The following is a 20,384-nucleotide window of genomic DNA, read 5'->3' as shown; positions in this document are numbered from 1 at the left end:
AGAGCTAGGACAAACAATCCTAAAATTTATGTGGAACCACAAAAGACCCTAAATAGCCAACGCAACGTTGAAAAAGAAGCAAAGCTGAAGGCATCGTAATTCTGGAGTTCAAATTATATTACCAAGCTGCAGTGGTCAAAACAATATGGTACTGGCACAAAAGTAGACAAGTAGGTCAATGGAGCAGAATAGAAAACTCCAAAAGGAGTCCACAACTATGTGAGCAATTAATCTTCGACAAAGCAATAAAGAATATGCAATGGGAAAGTGTCTTCAACAAATGGTGTTTGGAAATTGGAACAACAACATGCAGAAGAATCAAACTGGACTACTTTTTTATACTATACACAAAATGGATTAAATGTGAGGCCTGAAAACAAAAATCACACAGGATAACACCTGAAACTAATACTACACTGTATGTTAGTTAGCTAACTGGAATTTAAACACTTAAAAAAATTAATTACATAAACTAAAGCACATACACATACACAAAATATGCTCACAATACACATGTGACTTGCCTAGCCTTTTACTTGTGATACTAATTCAGAAACAGAAGGACAGAAAAAGAAAAAATAAGCACTCTCAGACAAAGCTTTGACGTGTAAAATTTAGCTTGAAGACTTCAGCATCCCTTTTCTTCACTTTTTCCCCAACCATGATGTGTGCCTGTTCCTGAGAGCTCTTCTCCCCATGACTCCAAAACTCTTGAGGCTTTGCTCCAGAAAGAATTTAACGGGTTTACTTGCAGGATTGGTTTTGTTTGTTTTTTGTTTTGTTTTTTGGCTCTATCAAAATATTTTTAGCAGCAAGGTCAAATAAAAGGAAAATTTGTGGTCTGGGGAGCCCTACAGAGAGCTCCTGAGGGTCACACAGTATTGTAGTTACTCACCTTATTTACCTTTAAAGAAAATCATGAGAAAAGTAAATTTGACCAAGGTGTCTTAATGTCAGCAGAGGAAGTGTATAGTACTGTACAAGGACTTAGGAGGAGGACTGAAGAGCTCATTTAGCTGTGAGTGACTCTGCAACCCACAGTGACTCCTGGGTCTTTGAGTGTATCCATTGCATAGTGCCCTGATGGCTCATGAGAATGCATGAGGGGCAATCTGGAAGGCTAGAGTGATAAGGTGAGAAGAGGGCTCACAGTATCTTTCTTGCCCCACAGTTAGGAGAATCCTCTCAGGGGCCTTCCTTCTCCCCTGTGACATGATGTGCATTCTGTTTTACCTCATCAGCTCCTGAACCTTTCTAATACATCAGGACCTGAGTAGCCAGAGAATGTAGTGGAAGGCAAAGAGGTACTGACTGTAGAAAGAGAACAGGAGTGGAAAGAGGAGAAGGGTGAGAGACCTGAGAGCCTTCCAGGTCTGAGTTTGTAAAACAGTGTCTTTTTGGAGTTTGGGATGAACGAGAATTTGGGGTCCCAGCCATAAGTATGAAGAAGGAAAGAGAGCAAAATGAAAAAAGGAATTGCAAGATTTTTGTGTGCATGAATTATTGGCTATAATTGCTTTTTGGGGTAACCAAAATAAAGGTTTAATTTACTTTCCTATTTAAAAAATCCTGGAACTAAAAAAAAAATCCATGGACTTGGTTCTAGAAGAGCCTGAGAGTGGAGAGTCATAGGAAGTTGTGTCCTCGCCCTTAAAAAAAAAAGTGGTATTCAGTAAATTATTAGGTACAAAGAAAATAGACCTTCAGTTCACAATGAGGTTTGATTACTTACCTGTTAGAATAGCAAAAATTGAAAAGACTGACCATACCAAGAGTTGGTGATGATGTGATCTCTCACAGAAGAATGATGGAAATGGAAAATGAACACTTTAGAAAACAGCTTATCAGTTTCTTATAAACTTAAACATGTAGTTACCATACAAACTAGTAATTCCACTCCTTTGAAAATATGTCCACACAAAACTTGTACTTTAATGTTTATAGTAGTTTTGTTCATAATAACCAAAACTGGAAACAACTCACATGTCCATCCATAGGTGAGTGGATAAGCAAATTGTGATATAAGTATTCAGTGGAATATAATGCTCAACAGTAAAAAGTAATGAACTATTTATTGATAGATGCAACAATGTGAAATCTGAAAAGCTGTATGTTAGAGAATGAGACATAAACAACTTTGAGTCTTCTTATGTAAAATTCATGAAAAGGAAAAACAGAGTGACAGAAAGTAAATCATCGGTTGCCAGTCACTGCAAAGAGGGTACAGGGAAGTTTTCTTTTTGGGGGGGGAGATACATGATTGTATGTATACATTTGTCAGAATTCATTGGCTTGTATACTGTAACTGGGTAGTTTTGTTTCATGTAAAGTATACTCAATAAAGCCAATGAAAAATTTTTGGTATTACTTTGCTCAAATTAGTTAGTACTTTGATATAGCAGTTTATTAACCAGTTCCACCTTGAGTCCATGTGTAGCAACGTTTTGACACTCTTACGTTCCATCCACATAGTTCAACTGGTCAAAATTTGAAGGAAGAATTGGGTATATAGTTACCTGTGAATTTTATGTTTGTTTGGTTTTCAAACAAGTTCCTAGTTCCTCAAGTATCTCAGAATCCAGGGTAAGGATGGTAAACAGCTAAATATGTGTAGTTTGAAAAAGCTCCTCAGGAGTTTTTTTTTTTTTAAAGATCCCTTCCTTCCCTACAAAAGCCAGTATTCTAGAATGCTTTTCTTTTTATTCGGTTGGTTTTATTTTTAAATGAAATTTATAGAGGTGTAATTTATAAACATTAAAATGCACCCATTTTAAGTGTATAGTTGGGGCTGGGACAAGTGTGTACATACTTATGTAACCTACACAGTCATTATATAGAGCACTTACATCACCCAGAAAATTCTGTTATGTCCCTTTACTGTCAATACCCTGGGCCCGAGAAGAACACTGATCTCACTGTAGATTAGTTTTGCTCATTCTACAGTTTTGTAAGAATGGTGTCTTACAGTCTCTGTGTTTGGCTTTCTTTACCAAGCATAATGTCTTTTAAGATTCATTTGTGTTAAAAAAAAGATTCATTCATGTTCTGTCTGTGCTTCATTTTTATTGTTGTGTTCCATTGTATGGCTATATAACACTTCATCTACTTACCTGCTGAAGTATGAATAGTTTTTGTGTGAACATAATTTTTTACCCCATTGCTCTTAGCTAATGCTCAGAAGTGGAATTTCTGGTTGGGATAAGTGTGTGTTAAACTTTACAAGGAACTGGCAAATTGATCGTCAAAGTGATTGTACCAGTTTACCTTCCCATTAAGCAGTGTGTAAGCGTTCCAGTTGCTCTGCATTCTCAGTAGCATTTTATGTTGTTAATCTTTAATGTTAGCCCTTTTAGTGAGTGTATAATGTTAGCTCAGTGTGGTTTTAATTTGCATTTCCCTTATGATTAATAATGTTTTGAGTACATTTTTGTGTGCTTGTTGGCCATTCTTATATTTTTTTGGTGACGTGTCTTCAGATGTTTTGCCCATTTTAAATGGGAGTATCTAACTAATTAAGGAATTGTAGAGATTCTTTGTGCTGCACACCAGTCCTTTATTAGATGTATGTGGCTTGGTTATTTATTTATTTTTTTCATTTTCTTAATGGTATCTTTCAAAGAGCAGAAGTTGTTAATTTATTTTGATGCAAAGCCCATTTTATCACTTTTCTTCTGTGGTATGTTTGATGTCCTAAGAAATCTTTAACTTCTCCAACGTTAAGATTTTCTCTTTATTTTCTTCTGTAAGTTTTATGGTTTTTGTATGATTCATTCTGATTTAATTTTTGTGCTGTGCATGTGTAGTGGTATCAAAGTTCATTTTTTCATATGACCATCCCTTTGTTCTAGCACCACTGTTGAATAGACTCTTGTATTTCTCCATTAAATTGCTTTTAAATCTTTGTCAAAAGTCAATCAACCATGTATGTGGAAAAGCTTTTTAAAATTTGATAGCCTAAATCTTGATATAGCAGGTGTACAATTTTACCCATCAATTTTTTAATGATAATGTTTAAAAAATTTTTATTTAGACTAGTTTAAAATAAAAGTGATCAGATAACATGATAAACAACTGAATTCTTAAAAATTTTTAATATACAAATTAATTCAGTCTCTGCTATTTATGTAACACATTGATTAAAAGATTTTGTTTTGTTTTTCTTCATTGTGGTTTTTTTTTTTGAAGGTTGGAACTAGATGGAAGGATGTGGTCTCCAAGTGTATCCGATGCCACTTCCAGCCACTGCTTTTGTTTTACGCAAACCCAGATGGCACAGCAGTTTCTACTGAAGATGCACTTAGGCAGGTCATCAACTGGTCACATTATAAATCTGTTGCAGAAAATATGGGTAATTTTCAAAAGTTCTTTTCAGTGTTTTTTTTTTAATAGTATCACAATCACACTAAGAATATTAATATACTGAAGATAAAATGAATTTTGAGGATAATTTCAAAATTTAGTTTCAGTAAAACAGAGTTCAGGAAAATTTTATTATTTTGAGTTAATCTTTATAAAGAAGGCTTTCCTCACCGATGGCCTCTAAAGCACCCTCAGGAGTTACCCACTTGTGTGGTCACACAAGCACGGAAGGGGATACTTGGCTGGAAGCTCTTTCTAACGGTGAATATTGAGGTTTAAAGTGAGTCATACACAGGAAAAGTCCAAAGGAGCTAACGCCCATTTTTGGATACATTACAAAACATACAGAAATCATTTAAAAATGTCTCCTGGGATGCCTGGGTGGCCTAGTCGGTTAAATGTCTGACTCTTGATTTCAGCTCAGGTTGTGATCTCATGGTAGTGAGATCAAGCCCCGAGTTGGGCTCATGCTGAGCATGCTGAGCTTGGAGCCTGCTTAGGATTCTTGCAGTCCCTCTCTCTGCCCTTCCCCAGCGCACACATGTTCTCTCAAATAATAATGATAATAATAAGGATGCCTGGGTGGCTCAGTTGATTCAGTGTCTGACTCTTGATTTCGGCTCAGGTCATGATCTCATCATTTGTGGGTTCAAGCCCCAAGTTGGGCTCCATGCTATCAACACAGAGCCTACTTGGGATTCTCTTTCTCTCCCTCTCTCTTGCTGCCCTTACACTCTCCCCTCTCAAAAATAAATAAAATTAAAAAAAAAAAGTCTGGCAAATGTTCTCTTTAAAAATGTATATATATCAGTGTCAATCCTTTGAGTTTGTAAGTGATTGTCTACAGTATTAAAAATGATTTGGGGGGGAAAAAAAGAAAATGATTCAGGGGTGCATGGTTCAGTCAGGGGAGCATGCACCTCTTGATCTCAGGGTTGTGAGTTCGAGCCCCACATTGGGTATAGAGATTACTTAAAAATAAAATCTATAAAAAAAGTTTCAAACTTCACTTCTTCTGGTGGGGAGGAGGATGGGAATAATACATTTTTGTTTGTCTTTTAAGGATGTGAAAAGCCCATAATTTATAAGTCAGATAATTCAAAAGAGAATGGATTTGGTGATCAGGCAAAACAGAAAGAAATTCAGAAATTTCCAACAGATAATATTTCATCATTTAATCGGAACCACATTCAAACAAGTGGTGGTAGAGGGCCAGGTATGTGTTTAAGTTATCATTTTTATATTGTCCCTGAGTAATTATGCTTCCCCCTTTCTCGTTTACTGAATCTGTAATTCCTGGTAAGTACCATACAGAAGGAGGGTGTTTACTATTCTTGGCCATGAAGAGAAAATAACTAGATAACAATATTTTGTCTTTTAACTTAATGCATTTCTCTCAGACTTGTGGTTTTATCTGAACAATTGACTACTATTTGGGTTTCTCCATATATTGACGGCTGTAATAGGCTGGAGGCAATCTGGACTGTTACCAAAGAAAGTCATAATACGCCTTTTCCTTCTAGGAGTTAAATATTAACTTGGAGAGGAAAAACATGAGTTAATAATTTGGGTCATAGGCTAAAATTAAATTTACCATTAGTGAATATAGCAGTAGTTCAGAGTTATTATAGTTGTACTTTATATTTAACTTCATTTTTATTCAACTCTCTGTTGTTACATCATACCACAAATTTAATTTTCACAAACCAGGTTCTGTGACTTGAGTCCACAATGAGACATTGCCACATGGTGTGTGTAGTTATGGTTTAGAAATACATAAAACTTGAATTGGGTGGATGTTCAGGATGAATTTATAAGCAGCTTTAAAGTACATTAATGAAATAATGTCTAACTATAAAAGTAACCCATTTAATCAAGGGTGGTAGGATCCCGAATTAACAGTTGTCATCAACAAAGAATTACAGGGATGCCTGAGTGGCTTGGTTGGTTAAGCATACAACTCTTGATTTCTACTTAAGTCATGATGTCACGGCCATGGGATTGAGCCCTGTGTCGGGTTCAGTGTGGAGCCTGCCTGGAATATTCTCTCTTTCTCTCTCTCTCATAAATAAATTAAAAAAAAAACAAAAACAAGGAATTACAGTAAATGCTTTTAAAAGTTCTGAATGAGACCATCTTTTACCCTCTGTATTGGTCATACTCTTAGATTAAGCTGTTACCTATTTGTTAAAAGATGACTACTTGTAAGCCCCAAAACTGTATGTGATTACAAACACAAACATTGGACCAGACAACTTGGGTTCATAATCCTGGTTCTACATTTACAAGCTATGTGAACCTGGGAAAGTTTTTAACTTCTCTGTACCTCAGTTTCCTGATCCACAGTGGAGATAGTAATTGTACCCACCTCAAAGAATTAAATGAGTTAAGACTTAGAATGCTGTCTGACACATAGTGACCACTCAGTTACCTTTAGCTTTTAGTATTTCAATATAAGATCTCTTTACACAAGTTTTTAGGAGCTATATAAGAAGTTCTTAAAGCCAACAGGCATCTCCAGTGTCAGGATAAAAGCACATTGAATTTTTTGGCTTAGGATAAAAATGAGTTCATTGTATACTTATTTTCTTTTTAATATATAACATGTTAAAAATTTTATATAGTTCAATTTGTACTTTTATTGAGCAATTTGAAAAATGATCTGTATCATTTATAAGAATGGTTTATTTTACAGTTAAGTTAAGTCACAATGATCAAAGGGAAAAAATAAAAGACATTTCCAGAGAATGTGCTTTAAAGGCCATTGAACAGAGAAACTTACTTTCGTCACAAAGGAAAGATTTGGAGAGGGGACCAAGAAAAGATTTGGGCCGACATAGAGGTAAGCTAAGAGCTTATAGTGTTCATTTGAGAAAAGGGGTTGCTAAAATCTTACTTTTAAACTAAATTTTGTAACCTTAATACAAATTAATATAATTTCTTTATTATTTATCATATATACTTATGTACATATTATGTTATATATCTTAGTATGATTTCTTTAATACACCTATTAAATCTATAAAAATAAATTCTGGAGTGTTCTTATTTAATTTTAGCCTGGAATACTTGTGGTTGTTTAGATGTTTTAACTTCCCTTGTAATTATAGATTCACTTCACCCATATGGTACATTCAAACAAGAAGGAAGGTTACAAAATTACGTGAGGAGAGCTTCTTTTCTTGCAGCTCCTCACCTTTCTTCTTTTTCATCGTTAATAGTGTCCAGTTCATTATGAGCGTGCCTTACACTTTATGGTTTTATCCTCTTCGTTATGGACATGCCATTAACTTAAATGATACTGCTAGACTTTAAAAGTTGATTTGAGATTTTTGCTGCAGTGATATCCTTTTACATACACTTTTGTATACTTTTTTTATGTATAGCAATAGCATAAAATTCTTTCAGGAGAATGGCTGGGTTAAGGTATGTATGTTTATTCTTAATTTTGCTGGATGTGGCTCAACTGCTCTCCTAAAAGCCTGAGCCATTCTGCACTCTCACTGACACTGTTTGGATGTCTGTTTTTTCACACCCTCAGCAGCAGTTGGTTTAACAAACTTTTAAACCTTTACCAATATAAGAAGTAGAAAATACTCTTGTTGTTATGATTTTCATTAATTATGAATGAGACAAAATACTGTTTGTTTTTTTAATTTTTTTTTAACGTTTATTTTATTTTTGAGACAGAGAGAGACAGAGCATGAACGGGGGAGGGGCAGAGAGAGAGGGAGACACAGAATCGGAAGCAGGCTCCAGGCTCTGAGCCATCAGCCCAGAGCCCGACGCGGGGCTTGAACTCACGGACCGTGAGATCATGACCTGAGCTGAAGTCGGACACTTAACCGACTGAGCCACCCAGGCGCCCCTAAAATACTGTTTTTTTTAAAAATATATTTAAATTAAATTACATTAAAGTATTTAAATTTTTTTTTAGATCTTATGATCTACCTTAGAGATCATTTTTTAAAATCAATATATAACCACTTATAAATGCCTCTCATGAAGGATAGAGAATGAAAAAAAACACTTTTTAACTTCAAACCTCTATGTGATATACTATAAATCTTATTGTTTACTTATTACTGCTTAAATTTCTTTACAAACAAGGTGTTTGACTTGTGACTGAGAAATGTCTCTGAAGAGTACTCATTTGTATCTTCATTTGATTATTTATTTTTAAAGATTTGGTTGATGAAGACCTTCCACATTTCAAGTCTGGATCACCTCCTGCCCCAAATGGCTTTAGGCAATATGGAAATCCACATCTATATCATAGTCAAGGAAAAGGACCATATAAGCATGACCGAGTTGCCCATCAGAGTCGAGCTTCTGCACAAATACTGAGTTCAAGTAAATCCCAGATTCTTGCCCCAGGAGAGAAAGTTACTGGCAAAGTTAAGAGTGACAGTGGCACTGGATATGATACAGACAGCAGCCAAGATTCTAGGGATAAAGGAAGCAGTTACAGTGGCAGCAGTAAAAGCCGGAACCGAGGTTGGAAACCCATGAGGGAAACATTAAATGTTGATAGTATTTTTAATGAAAGTGAAAAAAGGCAACATAGTCCAAGACATAAATCAAATATCAGTAACAAACCTAAATGTAGCAAAGATCAGAGTTTTAACAATTGGCCAAAGGAGAACCCAAAGCAGAAATGTTTAATGACCATATACGAAGATGAAATGAAGCAGGAAATAGGAGGCAGGAGTTCCCTTGAATCAAATGGAAAAGGAGCAGAGAAAAATAAAGGCCTCAAAGAGACTAAAGTTTATGGTGACAATTGGCAGATGCAGAGGACTGAGTCTGGATACGAAAGTAGTGATCATGTCAGTAATGGATCTGCTAATTTGGATTCACCTGTTATCGATGGAAATGGTACAGTAATGGATATCAGTGGTGTTAAAGAAACAGCATCCTGCAGGTAATGCACAAATTAAATGAATGCTTTTCCCCCATCATTTTCTCTTGTTAGTTATATGAAGTGATTTTCAAAGTCTGAGGTCAATAAAGTGTAATGGAAAGAGCTTGACTTTAGAATGAAGAAACCTGGGATATCACAAGTTATTTGATATTTCAGGTTTCTGTTTTTAATAGTTACCTCCTGATTCTGAAAATAACTTTATTTTTAGGAAATTTTAGAAGTGCAGAAATACATTATCATTGTTGCCACTGATAAGAATTAATATATACTACAGGTTTTCTTTTTTTTTTTAATTTTTTAATGTTTTTATTTATTTTTGAGACAGAGAGAGACAGAGCATGAACAGGGGAGGGGCAGAGAGAGAGGGAGGCACAGAAGCCAAAATAGACTCCAAGCTCTGAGCTGTCAGCACAGAGCCTGACGCGGGGCTCGAACTCACGGACTGTGAGATCATGACCTGAGCTGAGGTGGGATGCTTAACCGACTGAACCACCCAGGCGCCTCTATACTACAGGTTTTCCAGTGTAGATTTAAATTGGTTGCATCTCTGTCATCAAGCTAATTATTTAATTCTTCAATCTATTTAATGTTCATTATCCCATCTCTAACATCTATAACTCAGAAGTAGGGATATTTTCTACTTTCATAGCCAATTCCATGGAAGAGATATTTTTCCTTTAGCAAGTATAAAAGAATACAGCCAAATAACTAAGTTTGTGTTCAATTAATTCTGAATACATTTTTATGTTTCTGTTAGAAGCACATTTGCCCTTTCCTGTGTAACCTCTAAAACACATCCACAGCTTAAATGGTAGATTTCTTACATCAGTCTAGCCACAATTTCTGCTTTTAATCCAAGTAAAACATCTTAATTTGTTATTAGCTGGTGTTTTACCACATTTATTATTAAAAAGCCAGATTCACAAAAATCAACTGCTTGTATTATATTAAATAATCATTGCCATAAAGACTTAGGATGGCAGGGCAATTTCATAACACTTCTTGGAAAGGGGTAGCCTAGGGTAGTAGAAAGGTCAGGACTTTGTAACCAGATAGTCTTGGATTTTAAGTATTGGGCAAATTAATTTGACTTTGACAGCCTTAATCTTCTGTTGTAAAATGAGGATGATAGCTACTTTTAAGTGTTGCTGTGAGATGTAAATTAAATAATGTACATTAATCCCCTAGGACAGCACATGGCATATAATAATTCTTTAACAAGTATTATTTCCTTTTTCTTAGATTCTAACTAAAATAATCCATGATAGCTGATATACTTGGTGTGTGTTTTGTTCTGTTTTCTAGTGACCAGGTTAAAACAAGCAACCTAAATATAGAATATATCAACTGTTCCTCCCAACAGAGCAAAAACTACTTGGAAGGTAAAATTTTATTTAAATATATTGTAATAGTAGCTGTAAAGAATAAGTTGTGGTAGTAAGAGTAAAGAAGCTAGGAACAGTGCTATTACTGGTAAGGTTATGAGTAATGAGCAAGTTGGGAAAATTCATGCTTGAAGGCTTTTAAAGGATGGGGATAGCTAGTTCAGGGACTGGGCCAAGAGGGGAATGTGTCAGTCAGGATAGGCTAAGCTCTAGGCTACACAGTGGTAACAACTTCAAGATCTCAGTGTGCCAGCACACATTTGTGTTTTGCTCATGATACATGACCAGTGGAGGTCAGTATGGAGTCCTTCCTAGAAGTCACTCAGGGTCCCAGGCTAATGAGACTACATCTCCACAGATGTTTCTCTGATCCTTGCAGTATTGTGGGGAGAGGAGATTGAAGGAGGACACAAGAATCACGCCTGAGCTCTTAAACTTCAACCCAGAAATGATGAATGTACTTTCACTCACATCTTGGCCAAGGAATGTCTTACAGCCAAGCCTAATTTCAAAGAGGGTGGAAAAGAGCAGTCTTACTAGTGCCTGGAAGGTGAACTGAAATATGCATGAACAGTCCTGATGTCTACCACAGGAGTTGACAGGATAGAAAACTGGATAAACACCCTGTTAGAAAAAGTTCAGTTTGGAAACAGTAATTATATTCATGGTGTGGGGCATTATTATAGGTGATCTGTTACTCATACATAGCCCAGAAACAAAATTAGATGTTATGAATGTGTGTAGAATTCAGGTTGCTATTGAAAGGATATAGCTGAAGGATCTGGGGGAGAAGGATCAAGGAAAATGATAAGCAAGGGGATTATTGAGGTTGCAATCAGAGACCATATTTTCAAATGTTAGAATTCAGAGGATTAGAAAAGGTAATTTTTCACAATAAAAAATAGCCATGAAGAACAAATTTTTAGTTTGTTTTTTAATCTTTATCATTCTTAAGGCTTTTGTGGAGATTATTTTAAGGTTACAGACATTGAATATGATGAAATGTTAAATTATGTTGTTTTTATCAAATGGTATAATATCAGAAGGAAACACTTATATTAAGGAAATAACCTTCCTTTCCTATATAAAATGTCTCGCCTGTTTAAAAATCTGATAAAAGTCTGGTAACCAAGTATTACAGGAAGCAGTAAAGGGTTGGCAAGAAATCAACAGCAGAAGTCAGTGAAATTGAACAATAAGTGCAAGTTCAGTACTTTTTACAAAATTATGCTTGCTTCCTGATAGTAATAAAAACACAAGGTCATAGAGATTGTGATGGTCAAGAATGTATTGCTGTAAGAGCTTTGTAGTGGGCTTCCCCATTTAATATCAAAGCGTATGTATATAACCTACATGAGAATATTTTTTTATTGTGGTAAAATACACATTACAGGTTTGCCATTCTAACCATTTTGAAGTGGCAGTTGAGTGGTAGTAAGAACGTTCACATTGCTGTGCAGCCATCACTACCATCCATCTCCAGAACTCTTTCAACTTCTCAAACTTAAATTCTTGTACTCAGTAAAAAGCTCTCCATTTCCCCCTCCCTCCCAACCCCCAGCAACCACCATTCTACTTTCTATCTCTATGAATTTGACTACTCTGGGTACCCCAGATAAGTGGAATCATACAGTATTTGTGTGTGTGTGTGTGTGTGTGTGTGTGTGTGTGTGTGTGTGTGTGTGTGTGACTGGCTTATTTCACTTAACATAATGTCTTTGAAGTTCATCCATGTTGTGGCACGTGTCAAAATTTTATTTCTTTTTAAAGGCTGAATAATTATACATTGTATAACAACACATTTTGTTTATCCATTCATCTATTGATGGACATTTGGGTTGTTTCTATCTTTTGGGTATAGTGAGTAATGCTCCTGTGAACATTGGTGTACAAATATCTGAGAATTCCTGCTTTCAGTTCTTTTGAGTATGTACCAAGAAGTGCAATTGCTGGATTCTTTGGTAATTATGTGTTGTTGTTGTGGTTTGTTTTCTTTTTTTGAGGAACCACCACACTGTTTTCAACAGCAGCTGCACCATTTTACATTCCCACCAGCCATGCACAAGGGTCCCAACTTCTCTATATTTCACCAACATTTGTTGTTCTCTGGGGTTTTGTTTTGTTTTGTTTTGATAATTACCATCACTAATGGGTACGAAGTAGGTTTCTTATTGTGGTTTTATGTAACCCACTTATTTAACTACATAAATTGTATTATGTTAAAATTATTTCTTATTTAACAAACTTCAGAGTCTACCAGAGTTCTCTCACCTGGTCTTTGCCTTGAGGATCTTTGTTAATGCCCCTGCCCATGGTGTCTCTATGGATTCCCCTTCCCTACTCTTTGAGAACATGTTAAAATAGTATAGGTGTTTTTTCCCCAAGCTAAACACATTCCCTGTGTGGATTTTTGTTTTAAGTAAGGCACAGTTTAATTTAATTCTTTGTGATTTGGTATGATTTCCTTGGCTTTGTCCTATTTCTTTATAAAATGGGGGCACACTTACAGTATTGACCTAAAGAATTGCTTTCTGTTATATGCTATAAGACTTAGAAAGTTAAGGAGCTTTAGAAATTTTTTACTTTCTTATTTATGATATTTAAGTCAGTTTTTAATATTAGCCTATACAAGTTTATTTGATGTTAGAGAACCAAGAATCTACAGTAGTGCCATGCCATAGTAATTATTTCATTGATGTTTTTTCATTGACAAAGATACATAGATTTCTCTGCCTATGTCATGGTTTTTGCTGCCTAAAGCTATTGTCCAGATACACTGTTGGAATTTCACAGTGCCATTTAGATTATTTCAGCTCCTCTTTTAAAATGGGTCACTAATCAGGAGAATTTCAAATGCCTTAAATTACATTCAAGACAGAAGAAATTATATGTTCACATGGTCAGGAGAAAGTATCACATTGGAAGAATACAGGTAGTTTAGTGTATGCAAGGCTGAGTGCATGTGTGGAAGTTGTCAGATGACAGAGGGTAGATAGAAGCCAAATCATGATGAAACTTTTATGCTATTTTTAAATTCTACAGTAAGTGGAAAGGCAGCAGAGGACAAGAAGAGTAATATACTCCAGTCTGCATTTTAGAAAGCCTCTGGTGGCAGTGTAGAGGGTGAGTTCGGAGCAGTGGGAGAAAAATTAGATGACTACTTTAACAGCCTGGATTGAAAGGGTGAGGGCATAAACTAAGACAGTACCAGTGTCAGAAGAGAAGATTTGAGTTTGTAAGAATTTGTAGACAATGGAGTCAGCTTTTATGACAGATGTACAAAAGGGAGGAAAAGGAGGAAGCTGTATTTGGGACTTACATAAATAGTTACACCACTTACCAAATCAAAGAATATAGAAAGAAGAAACAACTTTCAGGGGATGAAAGGAGATGCCTAATGTATTTTGGGATTGTTTTGTTTATCATCTGGGTTAAATAGATGTATTAGCCAGTTAGGGACATAGGTCTACAATTTAGGAGAGATTGTGTACTGGGTAACCAGCCACATATATGGGAGTTGACATCACTCAGGAAGACTGGAGATTTCAGAGCAAAAAGTAGAGGAAAAAAGTTGGGGTTTGCTAAGAGAGATGAACTAAGGATAGAGAGAAGGAGCAACTTTGGGAAAGTATGGGGAAGAGCTAAAGGTATGAGAAAATACAGGACATAAGATTATCACAGGGAAACCAGGAAAATGGGGAGCTTCAAGAAGACAAGTGATCACAAATTAAGCAGAATAAGGATTAAAAAGCACAGGTTTGATTTAGCGGTAAGTCATTAGTGAAAGAGTAAAAAGCAGTGTTAGAAGGACATTCGAAATAGAAGCAAGCTGAGGTAGGACTGAAGTATTATTGAGAAGTAAAGGGCCATGATGTTTCTAACTTAAAATGGCTCAGGGGTGCCTGGGTGGCTCAGTTGGTTAAGCATCTGATTTCGGCTCAGGTCATGATCTCGCGGTTTGTGAGTTCAAGCCCCACGTTGGGCTCTGTGCTGACAGCTCAGAGCCTAGAGCCTGCTTCAGATTCTGTGTCTCCCTCTCTCTCTGCCCTTACCCCACTTGTGCTCTGTCTCTCTCTATCAAAAATAAATAAATGTAAAAAAAAAAAATTGCTCAGAAAAAAGTGGAGCAAAATGTTAATAATAGGTGAATCTGGGTAAAGATATATAGGTATTCTTTGCACTAGTTTTAATCTTTCAATTTTTCTGGACTTTTTGACATTTTCAAATAAAACGTCTTAAGAAATTACAGTAGAATAATAAGTTAATAAAAGAGAAGTAAAGAAATGGATTTAGCACATGTCTCTCCAGACCTTTGCTGTGAATAGCGAAGAAGCAGTACCTAGAGGAGAAAGATGAAACCAAGAGCTTAGTTTTGCATTTAGGTTATGGAGGGTAAGGAACTAATGATGTACAGAGGAAGAAAAAGGTGTGAAGATAAGAATAGAACAGAACAGTAATTGGTGGAATAAGATCTCTGGAGGCAGAGTGGAAAAAGAAACAAAGAAGGTAAAGAAACAGGCCAGTTAAAGTTTTGTGATTTTTCCAAAGTATTCAAATTTTATTTACAAAATTTTTGTTTTATTGTAAATCAGATCATTGATTGGATTATTGCTCTTGAATGTGTTTAGGCTTTGTAATAGTAGTGCTCATGTTATATTTTGAAATCTCCGTATACAACAAGAGTGAAGATTACATTGTCTAGACCAGCAGTTTGGTTTTATTGCTACCTAAGCCTGTTTTAAACCAGGGTCATCTTTTCAGATGAAGTATATATTTTGATTTCTTGACTATTGGGCTTTTAAAAATACAGTATCAAAATTAGCATTATTAGTTCAAACCTTGGTGTTGTCTTCTGTGCCAAGTGTAAAAATTGAACTATTTTGGTTTGCAAAGGACCTGGAGCCAAAATTCCCAGTAAAGACGCATGGATGTCTATGTCAGCAGAAGAGAAAAATAACACATCTATTTTTAAGTTAGTTGGAATTCTGAAGTCAAACCACTTGGTTGAATGCCTGCCATAGTGACATGAAAATTTCAAACATATTTATAAGACCTCTGCTGCCTCCTGCTGTCTGTTGTACATACTTTAATAGTAAAGAGTTCTTTAAGAATTAAGTATTTTTTCTGGTGTTTGTGAATAATAAACTTGAAATTAGGGTAAGAAGTAAACATTCTGAAGTTAAAATCAAAGTGAGTAGAAAATTATAATGTAACTTCAACTTTCTAATTTTTCAAGTCCAAAAAATTATCAGTTCTTTTTGAAAGAACTTTTTTTTTTTTTTTCCTAAATAATCATAAAGTAGCTGCTGAAGAGAGAGGCTGTTTTTGAGCCTCAGCAATCTGTCAGCCTTACAAGCAACTAACACTCCCTGGGATCAATGATACTGCCTTTTATTTTTAAGATTTTATTAGTGTGGCACTTGTTAAAGTTGAAATAGGTCAAGAGGAAAGGTAAGAAGAATTTGACTCAGTTTATATTTATCTAGTTCTGGTTCTGTGAGTTGGGAACGTTGTGGACAGGGTGGTGGTAATTTAAGAGAAGAAAAACAGTATGTTTTGCATGTAATTGTTTATTCATTTTTCTAGACTTTCATTGAATGTATTTTATATGTTAGATATTATACTAAGGGAAACAATAACAAAAAGGGAATGTATCGTGTAATAATGAAGAGCTTACTGCAGTCTATAGGACGTAGGAGTGTTAAGTCTTAAACAAATGAATGCCAGACTTGTAGTTCCTCTCATTCTACTATCTTAGGTTTTATTGGAAGCTAACATTTACTGTGTGAGCAATATTGCATATGGGGTATTAAATTCTCATATATATTACACAACTCTTTCTTAGAAATTGAAGATTTAATTTGCAAAGCCTGATGGTAATCAAATACAGATTTTTTTCCATAGGATAATAGTTAGATGTTTTGATCAACTATAGATTCCAGCTGAACTTTGAGTGACACCCAGAAGATCAACTTAGGGATAAAAAGCCATCTAAGATAAAGTTCTTTGTTATTGTTTAAAAAATAAAGTTGTTGCTTTAATAACTTTTGTTTTCTCTGAAATCTTTTTTTTTTTTTTTTTTTATGTTTGTTTATTTTTGAGACAGAGAGAGCAGGAACAGGGGAGGGGCAGAGAGATAGGGAGACACAGAATCTGAAGCAGGCCCCAGGCTCCTAGCTGTCAGCACAGAGCCTGATGCAGGGCTCGAACTCACAAACCGTGAGGTCATGACCTGAAGGCGGATGCTTAACTGACTGAGCCATCCAGGCGCCCCTTCTCTGTAATCTTCAATTCATAGGTTTGGAGTACAATTAAAAGCATGAGAATGAAAGAAAACATAAATGAATGTGATAACAATGCCATCTAAAAATAAGGGAGGATACAGGAAAAACTTAAGTAGAATTGTATAGAAGTATAGGCAATCAATTGAAAATTCAAGCTAATGCCATATATTCTGATATCTTCTGTAGGCATCAGCACATTAAAGTGGATCATGTTATTTGATGTTCAAACTAGTGGCCTAGTTTCATCACAGGAGATTCTGTATGATGATCTCAGATTTTAGTAGCATATGTGAAAGAGAGCATGCAGGTAGGGGAAAGGGCACTGACTTTGGAGTTAACCCTGGATTTGTTTGAATGCTGTCACCAGTTACATAGCATCAGTTGGGTCACCTAACTTCCTTGGGGTATAAAAAGGGAAATTTGGGGCACCTGGGTGGCTCAGTTGGTTGAGCCTCCGACTTCAGCCCAGATCATGATCTCACAGCTGGTAGGTTTGAGCCCTGCATCAGGCTCTATGTTGACAGCTCAGGGCCTGGAGCCTGCTTTAGATTCTGTGTCTCCTTCTCTGCCCCTCCCGCACTCATGCTCTGTCTGTCTCTCTCAAATAAACTTTAAAAAATAAAAATTTGAAAAGAAAAAAAAAGGGGAGGGAATCATTTCACAGAACAGTTGTGACTGAGATTTTAAAAGACAACTATTTTCAATCAATTGTAGCAGTAGTTTTCAAACTTTTTGATCTCAGGATATTTTTATACTATTAAAAAATATGAAGGACCTCAAAGAGCTTTGGTTTTTATGGGCAATATATATTAATAATTACTGTATTGGGCTTTAAAATGGAAAATTTTAAGTATTTAAAGAATGATTTACTTTACTCATGCATGATTTTTCTTACTAACCTCATTTGGAAAATATTGATTTGCTAAATTTGCAAGTCTTCCAAATGTTGACACATTTCTTTATATAATTTAAAAAAGCACATTTGTTAATATTGCCACAGATGTTAGCAGAAAGTCTTTATAATTATCGGGAAGCTACAAAACTCATGATGGTGGATACCCGTTTTCCAAAATTCTAATTTTCATCCAAAAGCTTGAATTCTATCATTGGCAATAAATAATGCTAGTTGTTTTCTTGGAAATGAGAGGTTCATGTCTTTAATTTTTAAGAAAATTTCTGCCAGGTACCCAACTCTGAGTAACCAGCGTTTGTTGTCTTTCAAGTAAAAATGGGGTTCACTTGTAAAGATTAAATGAAATAATTATTATCAACCTCTTAACAACTTAGCAGTCAGTAAATGGTAGCTAGTTAGTGATGATGACATAACATCTTACATGTATCATAATACCTTCCCACATATTTAATTCAGTTGATGTTCCTAATGTTCATGTGAGGAAGGTAAAAGAGGTGTCATTATCTCATATAAATGAGGAAACAGATTGTAAGGGATTGAGAGGTTTGTTTAAAGTTACTAGCCCATAACTAGCAAATCTAAACTTCAACCCAAGCCATCTGTCTTCAGATGCACGATTTCCCCACCACTTTGTCGGCAAAGAATATGTCTTACGTAACTGGGGAAACAACATAGCTCCACGCAGTGTAGCCCCAATGACATTGCTAACATTTCCAAGTGGTAGTAGAAGTAGCCATTTATTTTGTATAAAGCATTCAGAAAAGAGGTATTATTTGAGCTGGGCCTTGAAGAATTAATTTCTGTTAGTTGTAAGAGAATTATCTATTTATAGGAAACCTTATGTAAATTATGGAGAAGTATAAGTGGAGTAAATTATAAAAGATCACTTAAATAATTTAATTTTTCTCTCTCCCCACCTCAGGCTTCAGAAAAGAACTCAAGAATTTGGAAGTAGGCTGTAAATCTCCTGAGTTCCACCTAGAGTCACATCTACAAATAAAAAATCCTTTGATAAAGAGGTAATCAAAAATATTTGGAAAAACTAAAATTTTCTGTACTAAATGCATGTATTATAGGAACTCTTTATCAGATAGGCTGTAAATTCATATTACTGCTCTGAAAACAATGGGTCTACAATTTTATTGATGCCTGTCTGTTCATTAAAAGTGATCATTAAAAGGACCTGAGAATAGAGAGCCTGGCCTACAAAGTACCTGGTACAATACATGATTGTTGTCATCCTCCTAGCACTTTTAGGAGGTAGATGGTATTATACCAAAGAGAAAATTAAGGGCTTTTATTAAGTAATTTGCCTGAAGCAATGGAGCTGAAATTTGAATATAGCTCTTATCCTACAGAGCCTCTTTTCATCAATTCCATGCAATTCACATGAGAAAAATAATTTTCATATAGCAAAATAAAATTTACAATGTAATATCATTTATCTTCACCATAGAAGTTAATTACCTAGGGGCAGCTGGGTGGTTCAGTGAGGTAAGCATCTGACTCTTGATTTCAGCTCAGTGTCATGGTCTCACTGTTGGTGGGTTCAAGTCCCACGTCAGGTTCCATGCTGACACTGACAGTAGCACAGACATCCGGCTTAGGATTCTCTTCCTCCCTCTCTCTGCCCCTCTCCTGCTCACACGCTCTCAAAATAAATAAACTTAAAAAAATCGTTACCTATAAGGTTATCACTCTAACAGTGGTCTTTGAAGGGTTGCTGAGGAGTGCTGAGGAGTTTCTGAATTATTCAAACCCCCGTCAAGGCCTAATAACCTCAGGAGAAATTGAAAGCTGAAGTCTATTTAGCCATATTATAGTTACCTGTCTGAAGGAAGACTGAGCTGCTAGATAGGGGCTGGTCAACATGAGGTCTAGAAAAGGGAGGCCAAGAGTTTGACAGTATTTGTCTAGTACTGACTCAGGGAGATGCTCTCTGGAATGTTGTGTCAGTTGTGTCTTATAGTTTTCTTGTAAAATTGGTAACTGCCATTTAAATGATCTTTGAGTAGTGGCTGAGAACATGGCCTTTGGAGACAAACAGATCTGGGTTTAATTCCTAGTTCTTCTGTTTATCATCCAGGTGATTTTGGCCACATGCAGGTAAAGGGGGATAGTAGTCTTTACTTGAATAATCTTTACCTGAATACTGTTGTAGATCAAAGAAAGTAACAGAAAAGCTCTAGTATAGTGGCCAGCATGTAGTTAGTGCTTACTAAATAGTAACTATTATTTTTACTTACAGTCTGTGCAACTTAAGATCTTAAGGGCTGATTAATAATTGAAACAAATTAGAGTCGAATGTATAGCATTTTGTCATTAGCAAAAAAACATGGCTTTGTAGACAGGGTCTCTTGGAAATTGAGAGAGGGCTCAGACCATTTTTTCTCTTTTGTTCCTCTATTTGTTTTTGAAGCTCTTGGTATTATATAATATATAATAACAGAATAACAGATATACATATATATTAAGAATTCTAAAACTGGTTTCCAAAAAAATCATTACCTAAAGGTACT

At 35.6% G+C, this 20,384-nt stretch overlaps 1 protein-coding gene across 1 annotated transcript in view; it reads left to right on the top strand.

The window, feature by feature from the left end:
* USP53 (ubiquitin specific peptidase 53) overlaps positions 1-20,384 on the top strand; it is a 65,150-nt gene that overhangs the window by 40,776 nt on the left and 3,990 nt on the right. The window contains exons 10-15 of the mRNA XM_030313152.1: positions 4,186-4,348; positions 5,423-5,575; positions 7,055-7,201; positions 8,545-9,283; positions 10,589-10,665; positions 18,788-18,884. Coding sequence (XP_030169012.1) covers positions 4,186-4,348; positions 5,423-5,575; positions 7,055-7,201; positions 8,545-9,283; positions 10,589-10,665; positions 18,788-18,884 — 1,376 coding nt within the window. The remainder of the gene's footprint in view (positions 1-4,185; positions 4,349-5,422; positions 5,576-7,054; positions 7,202-8,544; positions 9,284-10,588; positions 10,666-18,787; positions 18,885-20,384) is intronic.

Source organism: Lynx canadensis, chromosome B1 (assembly GCF_007474595.2).
Source record: "Lynx canadensis isolate LIC74 chromosome B1, mLynCan4.pri.v2, whole genome shotgun sequence".
NCBI lineage: Eukaryota > Metazoa > Chordata > Mammalia > Carnivora > Felidae > Lynx > Lynx canadensis.
Note: the sequence above shows the minus strand (reverse complement) of the source record. Positions and strands in the feature narration are given on the sequence as shown.